General features: G+C 47.8%; 1 protein-coding gene across 1 annotated transcript in view; it reads left to right on the forward strand.

The window, feature by feature from the left end:
• The first annotated feature begins 668 nt into the window (after window positions 1-668).
• The window catches only part of CRYBG1 (crystallin beta-gamma domain containing 1), a 93361-nt gene continuing 75973 nt past the window's right edge, over window positions 669-18056 (forward strand). Inside the window, exon 1 of the mRNA XM_068160471.1 lies at window positions 669-1050. Coding sequence (XP_068016572.1) covers window positions 689-1050 — 362 coding nt within the window. The 5' untranslated portion in view covers window positions 669-688. The remainder of the gene's footprint in view (window positions 1051-18056) is intronic.

Here is an 18056-nt window from a genome sequence, read left to right on the forward strand (position 1 = left end):
ATGCATTAGGAGTCGTTTAAGAGAAGGTTGCTAAAAGCACGGAGGACACACGAGACCTCCACGTCTAGGCGAGGACGAGGGGCCGCTGATGATACCACCTGCCGTGATGTTCCCCGCTGCCAGGCGGCAGAGGTGTGCGTCGCATCCTGACCCTCCCCAGGACATCCCTTGCCGTGCCCTCCTCAGAGGCACACGAACCGGCCGGGCGGTGAGAGCCAATTTATTCCCCGGCATGAGGATAAGCAGCTAATTAATTAATGTCGCGGGCACCGGGACAAAAAAGCAGCGCTGCGGGGATTTGGGCTGTGCTGGCTCCCGGGAAGCCCCCTCGGGTGCCCGGGAGGGCAGCCGCGGGTCGGGTTGGGGCGGACCGGGCCGGGGAGCGCGCATCCCCCAGCTGTGCCCCTACGGAGCCTTTGCTCGCGCCTTGCACAAGTGTCGGCGGCGCGGGGCACACCTGAGGGCGAGCAGAAAACAACAACAAGATAATGGCCTATAATGCGCACCTGGGCACGGATCACACGCCGGCCGCTCCCTTCCTGTGCACCGGCGGGCAGCCTGCCGTGGCGCGGCTCCTTCGGCGGGGAGGGACCGACGCGGCCGGCGGTGGGCAGGGAAGGAAGGAGGGAGGGAATCGCCTTATTAAACGCATACACCGAGGCGGGCGGCTGCTACCACCGCTCCATCCATGCCCGCGGAGAGCCCGAAACCGCCGGCACCGCCGTGTTCCTGCCGCTGCGGCTCCAGTCCCGGCTGCCGGCGGGAGGGCACCGCCGCCCCGCACAGTTCCCGAGGCGCGGAGCCCGGCATGGCGCGGCGGGGCCGCTTCCAGCGCTTCTTCGGCCGCAGCGAGTCGGAGGATTCGGAGCCCGAGGGGGCGGCCGCCCCCTCCCGCCGCCGCCCCGCAGCCAACGCCGGGCCCAAGCGGCGCCCCGCGTTCCCCCACTGGCGCCCGAAGAGGAAGGAGCAGCAGACCCGAGGGAGCAGCAGCAGTGTCCCGAAAGCCCGGACCCCACCGCCCGCATCACCTCACTGCTGCCCAGCCCCGCGGTAAGCGCGACCCGTCCCCACGGGAGGCTGTGGGACAGGGGGAGGCGAGGGTTCGGGGGGAGCCGCGGAGCCGGGGGACGGAGGGCAGTACACGGCTGGTGGCCAGGGTGTTTTTTTCCCCGTGGGGAGGTGCGGGTGTCCCGCAGCGTCTTTCCGTCCAGCGCTCGCCCCCGCCAGTGGTGGAGCGCAGCGTCCCCTGTGCTGGCAGGCGCCAGTGTCAGTGTGAATCAATCACAGAATCATAGCTTCGGTGGGAAAAAACCTTTAAGATCATCGAGTCCGATCGCTTTCTAACTGCTGAGGCTGGTGCTAAACCATGTTCCTCAGCACCACAACTCTGCTTCTTTGAAACAGCTCCAGGGATGGGGATTCAACCTAGGCAGTCTGTTCCAGTGTTTGAGAACCTCTTCAGTGAAGGAGTTTTTTTAATATCCAACTTGAACCTCTGGTGCAACTTGAGGCCATTTCCACTTGTTACTCGGGGGAAGAGTCCAACCCCCACCTCACTCGAGCCTCCTCACAGGTAGTTGCAGAGAGTATGCAGAACTAAGTATAGAAGTAACAGTTCCCCTGTGCCTGAAGCAGAGGGAAGCTTCCTGGCCCCAAACAGCCTCCCTTTGGAGCAGTGGCCTTGCCCTGCACCTGCTTTTCCTGGACATTATAAAGGAGGGAAAGAACAGCTTGGCACCCCACAGCTCTTTCTCCCCAGGGTGGTTTGAAGTCTCCCATGAGTAATGACCACCTAATGCATGCTGGCTGGCTCGTACGTTCTTGAGGACACAGGTATTCCCCGGGGGCTGTTTACAGCCTGTGGCCACAGCATGGGGGAAGCGTGCAGTAGAGCCTCTCCAGGTGAAGGTAATTCACAGCAGGTGAAGGTAATTCACAGCAGGTGAACGTGGAGTGACGTCAGAAGTTGGTGTGGTTAACGCTGCCCAGGTTTGAACAGCAAGACCTAGGCAAAGAGAAGATGTTGGTGCCACCTGGCTCTTAGGGGGAAAAAAAGTTATGATTTGTCTCTCAGGTGTTTGGTTCAGACTGAGAAGCCTGTAACTTGCAGAAGGTGGTTGGTTCTGCTTGGGTTTGTGTGTGTATATACATGTAAGTTATACAGAAAATGCTCATCTTGCCTGAAAATAGACATCCTGTGGATATGTGGACTTGGCTAGTCTAATGGTATCTGTATTTGATATTGAAACGTGTTACTGAAAGCTTTAAACCCCAATGTCTTTCAGAAGAGAAACACAGCTTGACATAAGAAAATGAGGTCTGCTTTTCAGGACTTTCAAGCCAGGAAATTATGTATTTCACAGTGCTGTCGAGTAGCTAAGCTCAGGGTAGTGCTGCAGGTGACCCAAACCAGGAACAGGCTCCTCTTTTGCATTCCAGAAGCCAAGTCAAGCAGAAGGGGATCCTAGTGTAGCTCAGGTTGTAAGGGAGTTCCAAGCATGCTTGGCTCCGAGTTCAGACCCTGGTCACTGAAAACCATCTCCAGCTGAGTTTCAAAGTCTTCAAGAACAGAGTATGTAACAGCTCTGGGCAAGATGCAGCACTGCTTACACGTGAAAATTTCTTCTGATACAAGGTTGGAACACTTCTCCTTTCATTTTATGCCCTCTGCTGATCCTGCCATGCACTACTGGAGAGACTTTGGGCTCTCCTTGGTGGCCCTTGCACATGTGTTGGCAGGCAGATGATGGGTCCTCTCTGAGGTCAACTCTTCCCCAGGCTGAACCAGCCCTGCTACCCCAACCTCCCCTCTGAAGGCAGCAGCACCAGCCCCTGAGTGGCTTGGGGCCTATTCTCAACCCACCTCAGTTTACCAACATTTGCTTTGTGTTGAGTGGGTCCAAACCTGAAGTATCTAGTTGTGGCCAAATGAATGGCAAGAGGAGTGGGATAAGTCTTTTAATCTAGGGGTGAGGAGTTTTTTTTTCCTCCTGGATGCTTTGCTGGGTCTACACTGCCAAACCAAACAAATGCTGTATGGGATTTGGGGCTCAGGTCTTACAACTGAAGAGGAGGAAAGAAAGAGGAGGATGCTTTTAGTGCATGAATTTGTTATCAAGTTCTGTGCCTGAATTACAAGTTAAGCCTAATAGTTGCAAGGCTTCTGAAATGAAAGGGTTTTAACTCCTGCTGTAAAATACTGGGCTAGGGTTCTTTTTGCTTTTTTAGTCAGGGCTGGCCTTCTCTTGCTTATGTAGCTTTCTACCACCCTTACTGTTTGAAAACGGGCATAACAAAGCCTTTAACACACAGCCACAAACACTCAGTGCATTTCTTTTTCACATGGTGAAGATTCCAGTAGCGTGGCTTGACGTACTTCATTTTGGCTCCCTGCGTGGTGGGCTGTAATCTGTGGCTGCAAGAATGCTGTGTGGGTCAAATAAAAGTATACTTTTAACAGTGATTGTTTGGAACATTTGAGATGCTTAATTAAAGGCCCTGGCTTGGCACATAGCTAGCATGACATCTGGCAGTTTAAAGACACCTAATTTACATGATACTGCAGTTAAAAAGTGATTTAATGAGCTGTTCTGATAGTCTTCCGTATTTTTTTTAGGTAGTCCATGCTTTTCTCTTAGTTACTTATCTTTAAGAGCAGCAGTCAATATGACATAAAGATAATCTTGCCTTGAAAGCCAAAAAAGCAGCCCAGCTCCTTCAGACTTCAGGTTACAAGTGTGCATGCTCCTGCCTTGTGTTGTACCATGAACAGAGATCTTTGTGGCTGTCTTGGGTTAAATCAGTGGAGCCAGATGAAGTCCTCTGGCTTCTTATTCCAGAGTGTCTTTCCTAGAGATGATAGCTACAGATCAGAGCCTCTGCACAGGTGCAGTGAAAGAGAAGTATGAAAAAGACTGACAGTTGTCACCATGCTGTAGAAAACTGCACCTTATTAAAACCCCCCAAGCTTCACTTGATGTTAGGGTGTCACAGAAGCACAGAAACATTCAGGTTGGAAAAGACCCTTGGGATCATCAAGTCCAACCCAGAACCCTACTCTACAAGGTTCACCCCTAAACCATATCCCCAAGCACCACATCCTAACCACCTTTAAACACATCCAGGGTTGGTGACCCAAGCACCTCCCTGGGCAGCACATTCCAATCCCTGACCACTCTTGCTGGGAATTTTTTTTTCCTGCTGTCCAGTCTAAACCTACCCAGCTGCAGCTTGAGGCTGTTCCCTCTTGTTCTATCACTAATTACCTGTGAGGAGAGACCAGCACCAGCCTCCCCACAATGTCCTTTCAGGTGGTTGTAGGCAGCAATGAGGTCTCCCCTCAGCCTTCTATTTTCAAACTAAACAGCCTCAGCTCCTTTGGTCACTAATCATAAGATTGATTCTTCTGATGTCCCAACAAAGCTGTCATGTCTTAGGCATTGACTGATCACCCCCCAAGGGCAACTTTAACAAATGAAGAGGGTGACTTGGGTTTGAACTTTGAAGCAGGGAGTTGGCTACAGGAGGACAAAGAAAGCTGTCTGTCTTTTGGGGTGTGATTGTTTGGCAGTCCTCCTCACCATGTGTGCTGCTCTATGAATCTGGAGCTTTTGGTATTTGGTGGTCAAGACCAGACAAGTTACTTCAGTCCAGTTATGAATTGGGTAACACAAATGACAGCAGCTAGGTTCTTGCCCACAATGTGTCAACGTAATGACCACCAAAACCCAATCAGAACAAAACAAGAGGACAATTTGCTGCTTATTAATTCCTTGGTTTCAAGAAACACTGATAATTTGGTGTTGGTCTTGGTACAGGGAGTTGTAAGGGCTGCTACCATCAGTAACACCTCTGGTTTTTACTACTTTCCTCTCCTCAGGTTAAATTCACCTCGCCTCATCTTCATTAACATATTACATATGAGAAGCCAAGCAGCCCATGTGGCTGTTACTCTACAGAGGCTTGTCAGGGAAACAAAAATTACTTAGTGTTCAGTAACAGCATAAAAATAAGCAAAGGGAAACAGCATTGGGCTGCATCCAAGGGAAGTCAGTCTGTAGAATAATTACAGCACCTTCTTGGAGAGGAGCACAGACATCCAGGAGATATGGTGAGTGTGAACAAATGAGTGGAGAAAGTACTGGTGAGACCAAGGTCTGACATCTCTTCCCTGCTTTCATATTCTGAGTGTTACTCTTTGACTTCTGCACTAGAAGAGGTGAAGGAACCACGCTTCACAGCCCAACAAGTAAATGTTTCACCCTGTGGAAAGCAGAGATTCGAATGCACAGATTTAGTAGCTTGCTTGATTGACAAGAAAGAAGCACAGGAAAATGTGGTACAGCCAGCTGTGTTCAGGAGTAAAAGATAAACCTTCAATGTACCCTTTGAGTGTGGCTTCACATCTGTGTGCTGCCTGGTTGAAATGGAACTGTGTTCTTTGCAAGCTTGAGTGTGGATGTTTCCGAGTGCTCCTGGTTGCACTTACTTTACGAGAGGTGGAAATGGAAAAAGGGTAATTATGTTTGAAGTATAGTTCTTAGTGCTCTGCCACATAAGCATAATGCCTTAGGAGTATTTATGAGTTTAATTTTGGTTTATAGAGCCAAGAAGTTCTCTTAAACTATCATATTTGCATCAAGCAGTTCAGCCTTCATTCTCTCATGGGTTCCTGCTTGCATGGAGCAAGCAGAAGAGTGGTGTTTTGTTGTACCTGTGATGGCCTTGGAGCGCAGGCAGAACAATGTTTGTAAATAGAAATGAATCTGCTACTGACATGGTGAATAGAATTACTTTGACTTGCTTCATAGACAAGTAGAGGATGAGATCCATAACCTCTAATTCCAGCTATCTGCATCTAAACTAGTTGCTCCTTTCATGACCAAGGAGGGCAAACAGGCACACCTGGTGTGGAATTCACCTCACCCGAAGGTGAGTGTCTAAAAGAGGCTAAATGAATTGCTGCTTAGAAGTGCCAGTTTTGCCTCATTGACTTTAAAAGCTGCCTGAAGGTGACACCTCCAAACATCTGAATCTGAGGAAGTCCACAGGCTGCTGCTTCCGTGGAGGAGATGCTGCAGTGCAAAGTGGAAGAGTTGTGAGCTTCCAAAGCTGCGTTCTGATTTTTTTTCAGGTGCACCTCTAAGACATCTTCTTTGTTCCCGAGCAATCTGCTTCTAAAGGCTCATTTTCTGCAGAATTTCTGATCTGGGTTGCCCAGAGAGGTGGCTGGGGCCTATCCCTGCAGATATTCAAGGTGAGGCTTGACAGGGCTTGGGCAACCTGATCTAGTGGAGGATGTCCCTGCTGACTGCAGAAGGGGTTGGACTGGATGAGCTTTGGAGGTCCCTTCCAACCCAGTCTATGAATACAATGTGATGGTAAGGCTTCTTTTAAAAACAGCAGCAAAATTATTGCTTCCAACCCAAACCATTCCATGATTGTGGCTAAGAGTTTTCAAGTTTCTTTAGGGAACTAAGGTGGTTCCCCACTTCTGCTGTTTCCTTGGGAAAGCTGGGCAAGCCAAAGCAAAGTCACAGAGAGCAAATGTTTCACAGGTAATTACAGAGAGAGAAGGGAGGAAGCCGGGGTAAGGGCAGACAACTTTACCTGGGGTCTGATTTGCAGAATCTTTAGCTGAAACGGCAATGTTTAGGAAAGTTAAAGGCTGCTGGAAATGTACTTTTATAATGGGGAAGGCAGGGACTGGTTGACACTAGGCTGTTCTTCCTTTAGCAGCTGGCATTTTGCAATGAAACAAAACTGTGAGGAGCTGTTCTCTAATCAGAGATTCCTGTGCAAGGGAAAATATCCCTCCTTCAGCTTTCAAAACAGAAGCCATCAGTGGCTTGCATGCATGCCATATGTCTGATAAGAGTGTTATCTTTGTACGTGCTGTGCTTGCATCACTCCCTGCTTAAACCTAGCAAGCTTTCTGCTCTGCAGTTTCCCTTCTCACACATGTTTGGTCATGCAGCCACATACTGTGAGCTAACACAATCTATCATCGAATATTTCATCATTCAGTGCTCCCTCAAGACAAGAAGGGAAAGATAAGCAAAGCCTGATCAATATGAGGGATTAATTGTCCCCTTTGGTGCCCTTTGCTAGAAGGAAAACCCCAAAAACCCTCCCCCCAGACCAAAACAAAAAGCTTAATATCCATTTAAAGGAAATTCATTATCATCCATAGCCTTTGTTCCCCAGAACTGTCACTTTTCACTGATCTCACTGTGGAACTGTGTTTGGCAATTCTGGAATAGAAGAATGAGAGTTTGCTAAAACAGGAATTTTTGCTATGGGAATCACTTGTTCATCTGGAATTCACAGTTATAAAGACAACCAACCCAAATCTTGACATAATGCAGTCATAAAATACGTCTCTTGTGTACAAAGAAATAGATACTGACTTTACTAATGCCCCCAGGAGATGGGGATAGAACTTGTGCCATAAGCCAGAGCAAGTGGTGCCCTTAGTAGTAGTATGTGTTAGCTTTGAGCAGAAAAGGTTTGGTTTAAGCTGTGCTGAAAAAACGTTGCCAATTAAATAGGATGAGAAGTCTACTTCATCTCTCTTATTTTCATCTGGTTTTGCTTTTCTCGGTGGTAAAAGATAACTTTTCATAGTCACTTGAGCTGTATGATAAAGGGAATAACTGCACAGCCCAGTGTCAGCCTCTCTCTGTATCTCTTGTTTGAGCAGTAGAATTTTAAAGCATCTAAGCTTAGAGAGAAGAGATGAACTCTCATGCCTTACTCTGCAGCTGGGATGTTTGGGGGGAATCACTGATGCCACGCTCCTGTGCCCGGGGAGGCAGCTGAGGCCCCATCCCTGAAGATGCTCAAGGTCAGGCTGGACAAGGCTCTGAGCAACCTGATCTAGTGGAGGATGTGCCTGCTGACTGCAGAGGGTTGGACTAGGTGACCTTTGGAGGCCCCTTCCAACCCAAACTGTGATTGTATGCCCTGAGCAGTTTGTAAGACAGACATGTTCCATGAATTCCTCAAATCTCATGTTGCAGGTCAGTCCCATGTGTTCATGCCCCAGAACTTAAGCATCTTGGTGGCCCTTCTCAGGCCATGTTGTACACTTTTCTTGTGCTGAAGATGTGCAGGCAGGTGTCCTTCATTGTGACAATGGCACACAGCTGGTATGGTCTGATACTAGAATCGTGTGAGACCTAAGGACTTGCAGAGGTTCAGCACTGAGAAGTACAAGGCAATTCCAAGAGCCGTTGTGGACCTGTGGATTTGGGGACGGTGTCTGTATACATTCTTTGACTTCCAGAAGGTTTGACTGATCTGTTTGCTTTGGTTTCCATGATTGTAATTCCTTGAAATCAGCTGGTGGGGTTTCCCAGTGGATATTCCACAACAGCCAGGGAGGTACTCTGTGGTTAGCAGTGCTAACATGTTTTCCTTCCTTTGGCTGGGAATCCTGTGCCTTTTATGAGTCAGTGAGTACCTGGTGATCCTTGTGACAGAACAGGTGTTCAGAATTTGGGGACAGAATTTGGCATAAACCCACACCATGCAATTACTAATAAGAGTCTCTAACATCACAGTGCCATCTCTGTCTTCAAGGACAGGTGTGTGGACCCTTCACCCAGGGTTACCAGCTTGTAGATGAAGCACAAATAATTCATACTCCGTGGTGTAGAGAGGACATTTCTAGGTACAAGCTGAAACTTGCCTCTTGTCCTCTGCTGCAGCATCTTTTTGACCTCCCTTAGCTATATGCAAAAGCTGAAGCAGTAGAGGAGAAAATAGGAATGAAAATTAAAAGGGTTATCTGCCTTATGCTTGTTCTGCTTGAAGAACATTTGTGTGCTTGGCAAAGAGGAAGGAATTGTTGAGCTTGTTTTTCCTAAATATGTTTGAGAGTAACCCTGCAGGTAATTTAGTGTACCTGCTGGGAAGTCAGGCCTTGTGTTACCTCTGCTGTTAGCTCTGTGTTCTCACCCATGCAGAAGAGGTAGAGACTTATTCCTCTTTGGTCTTTCTTGGTTGGAAGTTGTCTAGGAGCAAGGTGGAAGCAACGTAGCTGGCTAGGACAGCCAGCAGAGACACAGCTTGCACTAGCACACCCCATAGGGGCAGATTGGTTGGGTGATTGGTTGGTTTGTAACAGCACTGAAGAGCTCACATAGTCAGCCTGAAAGGGCAAATGTGCAGGTGCAGCACCCAACAGAGAGAGTGATGTGGCTTGCAAGCTAGAACTGCTTTTCACCTGGCTGATTTAAACTTCAACACATTTAATCTTAGAACCACAGAGTTGCTCCAGTTGGATAAGACCTTTGAGATCATTGAGTCCAACCATTTATTTAATGATCAAGGCTGGTGTTAAACAATGTCCCTCAGCACCACTTCTCTTTTAAGCACTCCCAGGTGTGGGAGCTCAGCCAGCTCCCTGGGGAGCTTGTTCCAGTCTTTGAGAACCCTTTCAGAAAACGATTTTCCTCTCATATCCAGCCTCAACCCTGCCTCGTGCAGCTTGAGGCTATTTCCTCTCATCCTATCCCTTGTTACTAGAGAAGAGACCAACCCCCACCTTGCTGCCACCTCCTTTCAGGTTGAACAAACACACACCTGCCTCACCCCACCATGCAGATGTATTCTGAGTTAACGCTCATGGGATTCTTCTGATTTGAGGCTGGATTCCTTAACTTACTCCGTGGGAGGCAACCATGCCCGCCTTCAGCTTAGGCAAAAGGAAACCTCTTTCTCACACCTTTTGTTTGTGTCCTTTGTTTACAGAGCAATCCCTCCCAGGCTCCTGTGGCTTGGGTTGTGTTTTTATCAGCTGCCTAGAACAATGGAGTCGGATTTTGACTCTGGCTTCTGTATGCAAATAGTAAATAACAACGAGTAGGACCTAGAAGAAGAAGAAGAGTTGGCACCTTTCAAATGCTCTGAATGAATACGTATTGCTTGCAATTTCAGAGTGGAACTCATCAGGTTTTATAGTCCTTGGATAATTTAAAGGGTGTGTATGAGGTGAAGAATTAGAAAAGAGACCAAGAGGCCAATAAACATTCCATGGGGATGTTTGAAACACGGCACAGGTGATGCTCCTGCAGGTACTAAGTGCCTTCACGTGGAGCTGGCTGCCTGATTCCCAGTGAGCAGCTCCTTCCTGTCACATCTGGTGGAAATTGAGTCACAAAATTGTCAAGATTGGAAGGGATCTCAAAGATCATCTATTTCCAATCCCCCTGCCATGGGCAGGGACACCTCACACTTCATCAGGTTGCTCACAGCCACATTCAAGCTGGCTGCAAAAACCTCCAGGCAGGAGGCTTCCACCACCTCCCTGGGCAGCCTTGTTCCAGTGTCTCACCACCCTCATGATGAAGAACTTCTTCCTAAAATCCAATGTAAATCTCTTCTAGCATGGATCCGTTCCCTCAGTCCTATCACTCCCTGACACCCTAAACATCCCTCCCCAGATTTCTTGTAGCCCCCTTGAGATACTGGAGATCTCTCTCCTCTCTTAGTAGAGCAGCAAACCACAGTTGTAATATGATTCCTGTGAGTCTGCCTCCTTGTCAGCACTATCTCAGGCCATGTATTTGTGGCTTGGAGCCACTGATGATGGAACTAAGCAGTTCTTTAATGAGATCTAGATGATATCTTCCTTGTTTGGGTCAAGTAGAAGTCTCTACTGTATATGGCCCTGGAGGTGAGGTAGAGCAAATAGTTTTATTGCCAGCTTTTTAATTTTCAGTGTTCTGTGTGAGAGAAATTCATGAGTGAGCTCAGATCTCTGGGAGAGACTTCACGTTCACTATCAAAGGAAAAAAATGGGTAGAGGTACAACAATACTCTGGCTCATTGCAGTTAACAAACACAACAACAGAAATTGAAGCTTAAGGACAGCTTTTTCTGTTAGGTACTTGACTTCTCAATGGTTGGACTCCATGATATTAAGGTCTGCTCCCACCAAAGAAATTCTATGATTAGGGTGGTGATACACTGGCACAGGTTGCCCAGGGAGGTGGTGGAAGCCTCATCCCTGGAGGTTTTTGCAGCCAGGCTGGATGTGGCTCTGAGCAACCTGCTGTAGTGTGAGGTGTCCCTGCCCATGGCAGGGGGTGTGGAACTGGCTGATCCTTGAGGTCCCTTCCAACCCTAATAATTCTGATTCCCTGATTCTCATCTTGGCTTTCAAGCAGTGTTTATCATAAACATACAATATTTGGATCAAAGCACAGCTTAAAAAAGTAATCATTATAGAATAGTTTGCATTGGAAGTGACCTTCAGGATCATCTGATTCCAACTCTTAACTTTTATAAGGCTAAGTTCAAAATAAGAGAGAGTCTTACCCTGAACATCTTTCACATGTGTGCCAATGTGCTAAGAATGTCTTGCAGATTGAAAACCAAAAGCAGACCCAATCAAGTAGAAAACTGGCCCTTGCTTCATTGTGTGACATTCTGGTCAGATGAAAAACTGGACCTGATGGAGCAGGTCCAGAGGAGTGCCACAAAAATGATCAGGGTTTTGGAGCACCTCTGCTACAAGGACAGGCTGAGAGAGCTGGGGGTGTGCAGCCTGGAGGAGAGAAGGCTGCAGGGAGATTTAATAGCAGCCTGCCAGTACCTGAAGGCTGCAGAGGGACTGTTTGCACAGGCCTGCAGGGACAGGATGAGGAGCAATGGTTTGAAATTAGAGATTTAGATTGGATGTTAGGAGGAAGTTCTTAGCATGAGGATGGTGGAACACTGCAACAGGTTGCCCTGGGAGGCAGTTGAGGCTCCATTCCTGGAGCTATTCAAGGTGAGGCTGGCCAAGGCTCTGAGCAACCTGATCTAGTGGAAGATGTCCCTGCAGTGGGGGTTGGACTGGATGGCCTTTGGAAGTCCCTTCCAACCCAAACCATTCTATGAATACAATGTGGTGGTAAGGCTTCTTTTAAAAACAGCAGCAAAATGATGTGGAACTGTGTAGGAATTCAGACCTGAGCATTTCATGAATGCTCTGCATCCTAAATGAACCTAGTTTTAATGGGACCTATCTCTTATCTTCCCTCTTTAGAACAACAGAGCTCAGAAGCTCTGCAGGAGCCTGTCAGGAGCAGGCTGCCAGTGCAGGAAGAATGTCCCACTTGCTGCTAAACCAGTGGGGCAGCATTGGAGGGAATAATAATAGTTCAGGGCTTACACAGAAGTATTCCAGTGGTGATTACACATTGCAAAGGTGCTTGCTGTGACTGCTGAGGAGGAACTGAGCAGGAAGTAGCCACCAAAAACTTTGGCAGCTTGAAACTCTCAAATTCTGTGTGTAAATTCTGTGTCTAAATGAAGCTCAAGTGTTGAGCACCATGGTGGTTTTGATGACTCTGTAGTGCTACCTGATGTGATCAGATTTTTGTGATGGTTACTTGTTTCAGTGCCCTGGCAAGATGCTTTCAAAACTAGGACAGAGGATTGCTGTATGGAGTGTGTTTTATTTCCCCTTAGAAAGGCCTCCACATCACTTCTCACTGCTGCCTGACTGTTTTCCTTGAGTAGTTTGTCTTCCTAGCTTTCTTTAGCAGTTGATTTCTTGGAATTGCTTTATTTTGGTGGTTGTTTTACTGAATATGATCAGGGTGATTCCTTAACATCGCTACAGTTGTGACTAGCTCACCACATTCTACAGTTCAGTTTTGCTTGGTTTTGGTTTCAAAAGAAAAAGAAACCTCTGTGTGCCTGTTTGGACATGTCCAACCTCTTCCAAGTTGGAAGGTAGATCAGAGTTATTTGCCAACCTCTGGCATATCTCCTTGGTTTAGTTCTGTTAGAGAGTGTTTTTACCTCCCTGTGCTTTTCCTGCAGCCACCTTAAAGAAAGCAAGTCCTTCATGCTCTGAAGGCTCCACTTTTTTATAGTTCTTTTCTTTGTGGCACAGAAGATTCATCAAAATCCAGAAATTCTCTGTTCCTGCTGTTCTTTATGGTCCATGGAACTCCTCCTCATGCAGTGCTGAGTTGGAGATGCTTTTCTGGTTGAAATTGAATCCTCCAGTCAGAAAATGAGAGTTCATATCGTGTATTTCTGGGTTGCCACAGTGAGGGGCATCACTTCTGACTTGGTTCTACCAAATGTAAGGGAGTCTAACATTTATTTCCTGGCTGTGCCTCTCTAACTAATAGATTTCTGTCTCATCAGTAGTTCTGCTTGTACTTTACCAACATGCAATTCCTTCATGTCTTCTTTGGGATGTAATATTCCCCAGGCTGTTCCCCTACCTCTGATCTCCTCTCTCTGTCCCCCCTCTGATCTCCTCCTCTCTCCTTCTTTCTCTCTGTGCCCCCTCTGATCTCCTCCTCTCTCCTTCTCTCTCTGTCCCCCCCTCTGATCTCCTCCTCTCTCCTTCTCTCTCTCTGTCCCCCCCTCTGATCTCCCCCTCTCTCCTTCTCTCTCTCTCTGTCCCCCCCTCTGATCTCCCCCTCTCTCCTTCTCTCTCTTTCTGTCCCCCCTCTGATCTCCTCCTCTCTCCTCCTCTCTCTCTCTGTCCCCCCTCTGATCTCCCCCCCTCCTTCTCTCGCTCTGTCCCCCCTCTGATCTGTTTCTCACATAATTCTGAGCTATATTTTTGCCCACTTCCAGCAGACTCACTGCTTTGCAGCCTATGCTGTAGTACAGAGTTGGTTTATTGGCTGTAAATGAATAATACATCAATTAATGTTATGTATGCAGCACATAATACTTGTTTGCATTCTAACAGAGCCATTTTGCTTTACTGGCTGCATTTTCGTGCTAGCAGGATGTCCATGACACTTGAAGCTGGTTATAAATAAGTTTTACTGCTGATGACAAATCAGGTGTTTGTGTCACCCCACGAAGCAGGTGTGACCAGCCATGTGCTGGCAGCACCATGCCATGCTCTGGCTGAGGTCCACGTGCCTGCTTATTTTGCTTTCGGAAGCAATCAGGGGGCTTCTCCTACAGGTGATTTTGTTTGTTTGGTGCTGTGGGGAGTGTTTTGCTTGGTTGGTTTTGGTTTTGGAGGGGTGTGGGTGTGTATAATATTCCATTGAGTCATTTCTACCTTTGAAAAGAGATTTCAACCCTCTCCCAAGCAGCATCTTACTCAGTTTGTAGGAAGGACTCACACAGTTAGCATCACAGAATTAACCAGGTTGGAAAAGACCTTTGAGATCATCCAGTCCAACCTATCACCCAACACCTCATGACTACTAAACCATGGCTTCAAGTGCCACATCCAATCCCTTTTTGAACACCTCCAGGGATGGTGACTCCACCACCTCCCTGGGCAGCACATTCCAATGGCCAACAACTTTGTTGCCCTCACTTCTCCAATACGTTTGCCTCACTTCTGTTTGCCACGCTTTTGAGGCAGCACAACATCCAACTCTCCTTTTGAGTGAACCCTGTGGGGATGTTCATCTCTCTCAGTAAATGGAGTGGTGTTGGTAGTGTCAGTGTGTCACTGTGCTTTAAACAAAATCCCATGTTTTATAGGATGCCCTGGATGCCACTCATAGAACAAACAAACAAAAATCCCAGACTGGCTTTTCAGCACTGAACTTTATTTTAGAGACTGTCGGGGGAGACAGCTGGGAAAGAAAGGATATTGGCTGTCAGGAAGTTAAATACTACTGAAGTGGACACTGAAATCTGGACAGACTCACCTGATTTAGCGTTTCTTAGATCTTCCCTGGGTTGCCCTTGCTTGCCTCTCCTTTCCTTCTGATTTTAGCCTGTGAACACCAAGACTCTGGAGAGCCTTTTGATCATGTCTCAACTTCAGGGTCAGGTTTTTACAGGTGTTAGGAGTGGGTCAAAAAGAGAGAGATGCTCACCATCGATGGCACCTCAGAAAGGGGGTTTGCCAGGACCTTTTATTTTCTGCATATGTAGTCTAAACAGACTGGTTTGCTTTTGAGCAGTGGTCCTTGTTTTGTATTCAGGGGTGTGTGTGTGTGGGTACTGTGCTCAAACATAAGGGCAGGGGGATTGGAACTAGATGCTCTTTAAGGCCCCTTCCAACCCAAGCCATTTTGTGGTTCCATGCCTTTCTAATCTAGCAGTGTCCACAGATCTGCTGCTGCCACTTGTGCTTCGTATCAGAGGAGCAAGGGGTGAAACATCTTCATGTGCTTGAGTCCCTCCTGAGCCTTAGTGCAAATTTCATCTTCTTGGGGAGGTTTTTATAAGCCTGGGTCCCTTGGTTTAGGTCCCTTGTCACAGATTTCACATTACTGAAAAAGGAAAGAGACAAGGCAGTGATCAGGGGCATCTGGAGGAGTACTGAGCACCTCCCAGCACTGGAAGCATGAATATTTTCCAGTGGTGCTCATGCAGCTTCTGATGTTGGTGACCTGCTTCCAAAGTACCTGGGTGAGGAACAGGTGCTGTGGTATTGCCAGTGCCTTCTGCTTCTCTCCCTGGGCTCAATCACAAGCAAATGACAATAAAGAAACAATCTGAGCACTGATCCTCTCTGTAGCTTCTGGTTATCTGATCCTTGTTGCCACTGTGGCATTCAGTAGCGGTGCTGGCACAGCCCAAGGTGCCAGGTTATATTTGATGGGGAACCCAGGGTACATCAGGGCATCTGCTTGCAGGTAACCCTGACTAATGCTGCAGGACTTGAGATTACATTGCTGATGGCATTTAATTCCCCTGATGGCCCTGCTACCTTTGACACCAGGGTGACTGCTGTGGAGGAAGGGTGTTGCCCTTCTCTCTGACTCCTCACCATTTGCAGGAATCAGGATGTGATGAATGCAAATATGCTCTGTCTTTGGCAATACAGGTGGGTCCTGGAAAGAAGATATGGTTACTGAGACAGTCCAGGGATGCAAGGCATTTGTGGTGGACAGGGTGGCTCAATAAGAGACCCTTCAGCCCTGCATCCACCTAGCAGCAGTCCCCAGGGCACCAGGATATTTGGAAGCTGAGTTCACAGGTGCTGGAGATCCTGCTTCCAGCTCATCCTCCCAAGACAGAGTGCTCATCTACAGACAATCACCCTGCAGATGAGAAGATTTCAAAGAGTTAAGGTTTAAGACCTGATGGGAACAGCAAGGGATCACCACATCAAAGAGCCAGCCAGGATTGTTGGGAGTTGAGCAAACAGCCTTGGGAACAGTGTCTGTGCCTATAAACAAGTGACCTCTGGATGCTGGATTTGCCCAACTGACTAAGGCTGCTGGGGCTCAGCAAGCAGCACCTCCAGCACGGTCCAAAACTGTATTTAGCTTATTTAATAGGAGTTCCAAAGGACAGTCCTACAGCTTCCCATTCATAAAATCCTACATGGTTTCTGAGGGCATCCAAATTTGATGGTAGACTCAGAAAAACAGTCCTTCAGGTCTCCCTTCTACCTCTCACCTCTGAGCTGCCTGATTATTCATTTGTAATTACTCACAGGTGTGCCTGTGGACAGCCACAGATAGAAGAAAGGAATACATATGTTTTAATGTGTTGTTTGACTTTCCTGGAGATGTGTTGGCCATAGGCACCTTCTGCAACCAATCCTCCTGCAAAGCAGGCAACCTCGAGTCAGATCTAATGAGGCAGCTGACACTTTGGGCATGCTTTGCCCTTTATGACACTGGTGTGAAGAGCATGAAGAACATTCCTGCTGGCCTGTAGCATTGCTTAGCTAGTAATCATAGAATGGTTTGGGTTGGAAGGGACCTCCAAAAGTCATCTAGTCCAGCCCCCTGCAGTTAGCAGGGACCTCTTTCACTAGATCAGGTTGTTCAGAGCCTTGGCCAGCCTGACCTTGAATATCTCATAGTTTCATTCAGGGTTGGAAGGGACCACAAGGATCATCCAGTTCCAACCCCCCTGCCATAGGCAGGGACACCCCACACTAGATCAGGCTGGCCAGAGCCTCATCCAGCCTGCTCTTAAACACCAGGGAATGGGGCCTCAACCAGCTCTCTGGGCAACCTGTTGCGGTGTTTTACCACTTCTTCCAAACTTCCTCCTCACATCCAATCTAAATCTCCTCTTCTCTCCTTTCAAACCATTGCACCTCATCCTATCCCTGCAGGTCTTTGCCAACAGTCCCTCTGAAGCCTTCTTGTAGCCTCTTCAGGCACTGGGAGGCTGCTATTAGGTCTCCCTGCAGCCTTCTCCTCACCAGGCTGCACCCCCCCAGCTCTCCCTCAGCCTGTCCTTGTAGCAGAGATGCTCCAGCCCTGTGGTCCTTTTTGTGGCCCTCCTCTGGAGCCACTCCATCAGGTCCATGTCCTTCCTGAGCTGAGGGCTCCATAATGAGCTGCTATCACTGGCACATCTCTTATCCTGGAGGTCACTGCCAATGCCATCAAATTCAGGTGGCTGTCACTATTGTCCTGTGATCTTGATTTGAAAGACCACAGAGGCACCTATGTTGTGTGTGTCTTGGATGGCTCCCAAAAGCTTGGGCACATCCTATCAGCTGGCTTTGATGTTCACACCTGCAGTTACCTGGTGTTGATGCCTCCTGCCACAAGCCTTCCCTGTCAGATGTTGGGTCTTGGTGATGATAAATCTGATGAAGCAGCTGCTGTTCTGAAACTGTTATGATAATTACAGATGTGTCAGCATAATTGGGTCTCCTCCCTTCCCACTTAGTGGGCATACCCACTTTGGTGGGCAGGACCTACCACAGTGAGACTCTGAAGAGTCTCAGCAGAACTGCAGTGCAAACCCTATTAGATTTTACCTCTTCCATGCTATTTCCTCTCTACCTGTTGATTACATTGACTCTGTTGCCTGTTTGGGTCTGAATTTTGACATGGTGCCTGCACAGCCTGTCTGCAGCAGAAGATAGCAAGGTGAAGAGCTTGGATCAGTACAGACAGCTTTTTCATGTTTATACAAATCCTTTTTTTCCCCTAAACTATTTTCTATCTCCTCCAAGAGTAAGAAATATATGGGGTAAAAAACCCCAAAGAAAAGGCAGCTTGAGGAAACCTTTATATTAACTTTTGAAGAAGTCCTCACCCTGCTTTCTTTTTCTCTTTCTTGAAGTACCTTTCCCATCTCTCACTCTCAGAAATGCTTTCTTTCTCCCACTGATCTCTGCATGTGTCATATGCCTGGAACAG

Source organism: Melanerpes formicivorus, unplaced genomic scaffold, assembly GCF_026170545.1.
Source record: "Melanerpes formicivorus ecotype bairdi unplaced genomic scaffold, bMelFor1.0.p_v2 SCAF_50, whole genome shotgun sequence".
Lineage (NCBI taxonomy): Eukaryota > Metazoa > Chordata > Aves > Piciformes > Picidae > Melanerpes > Melanerpes formicivorus.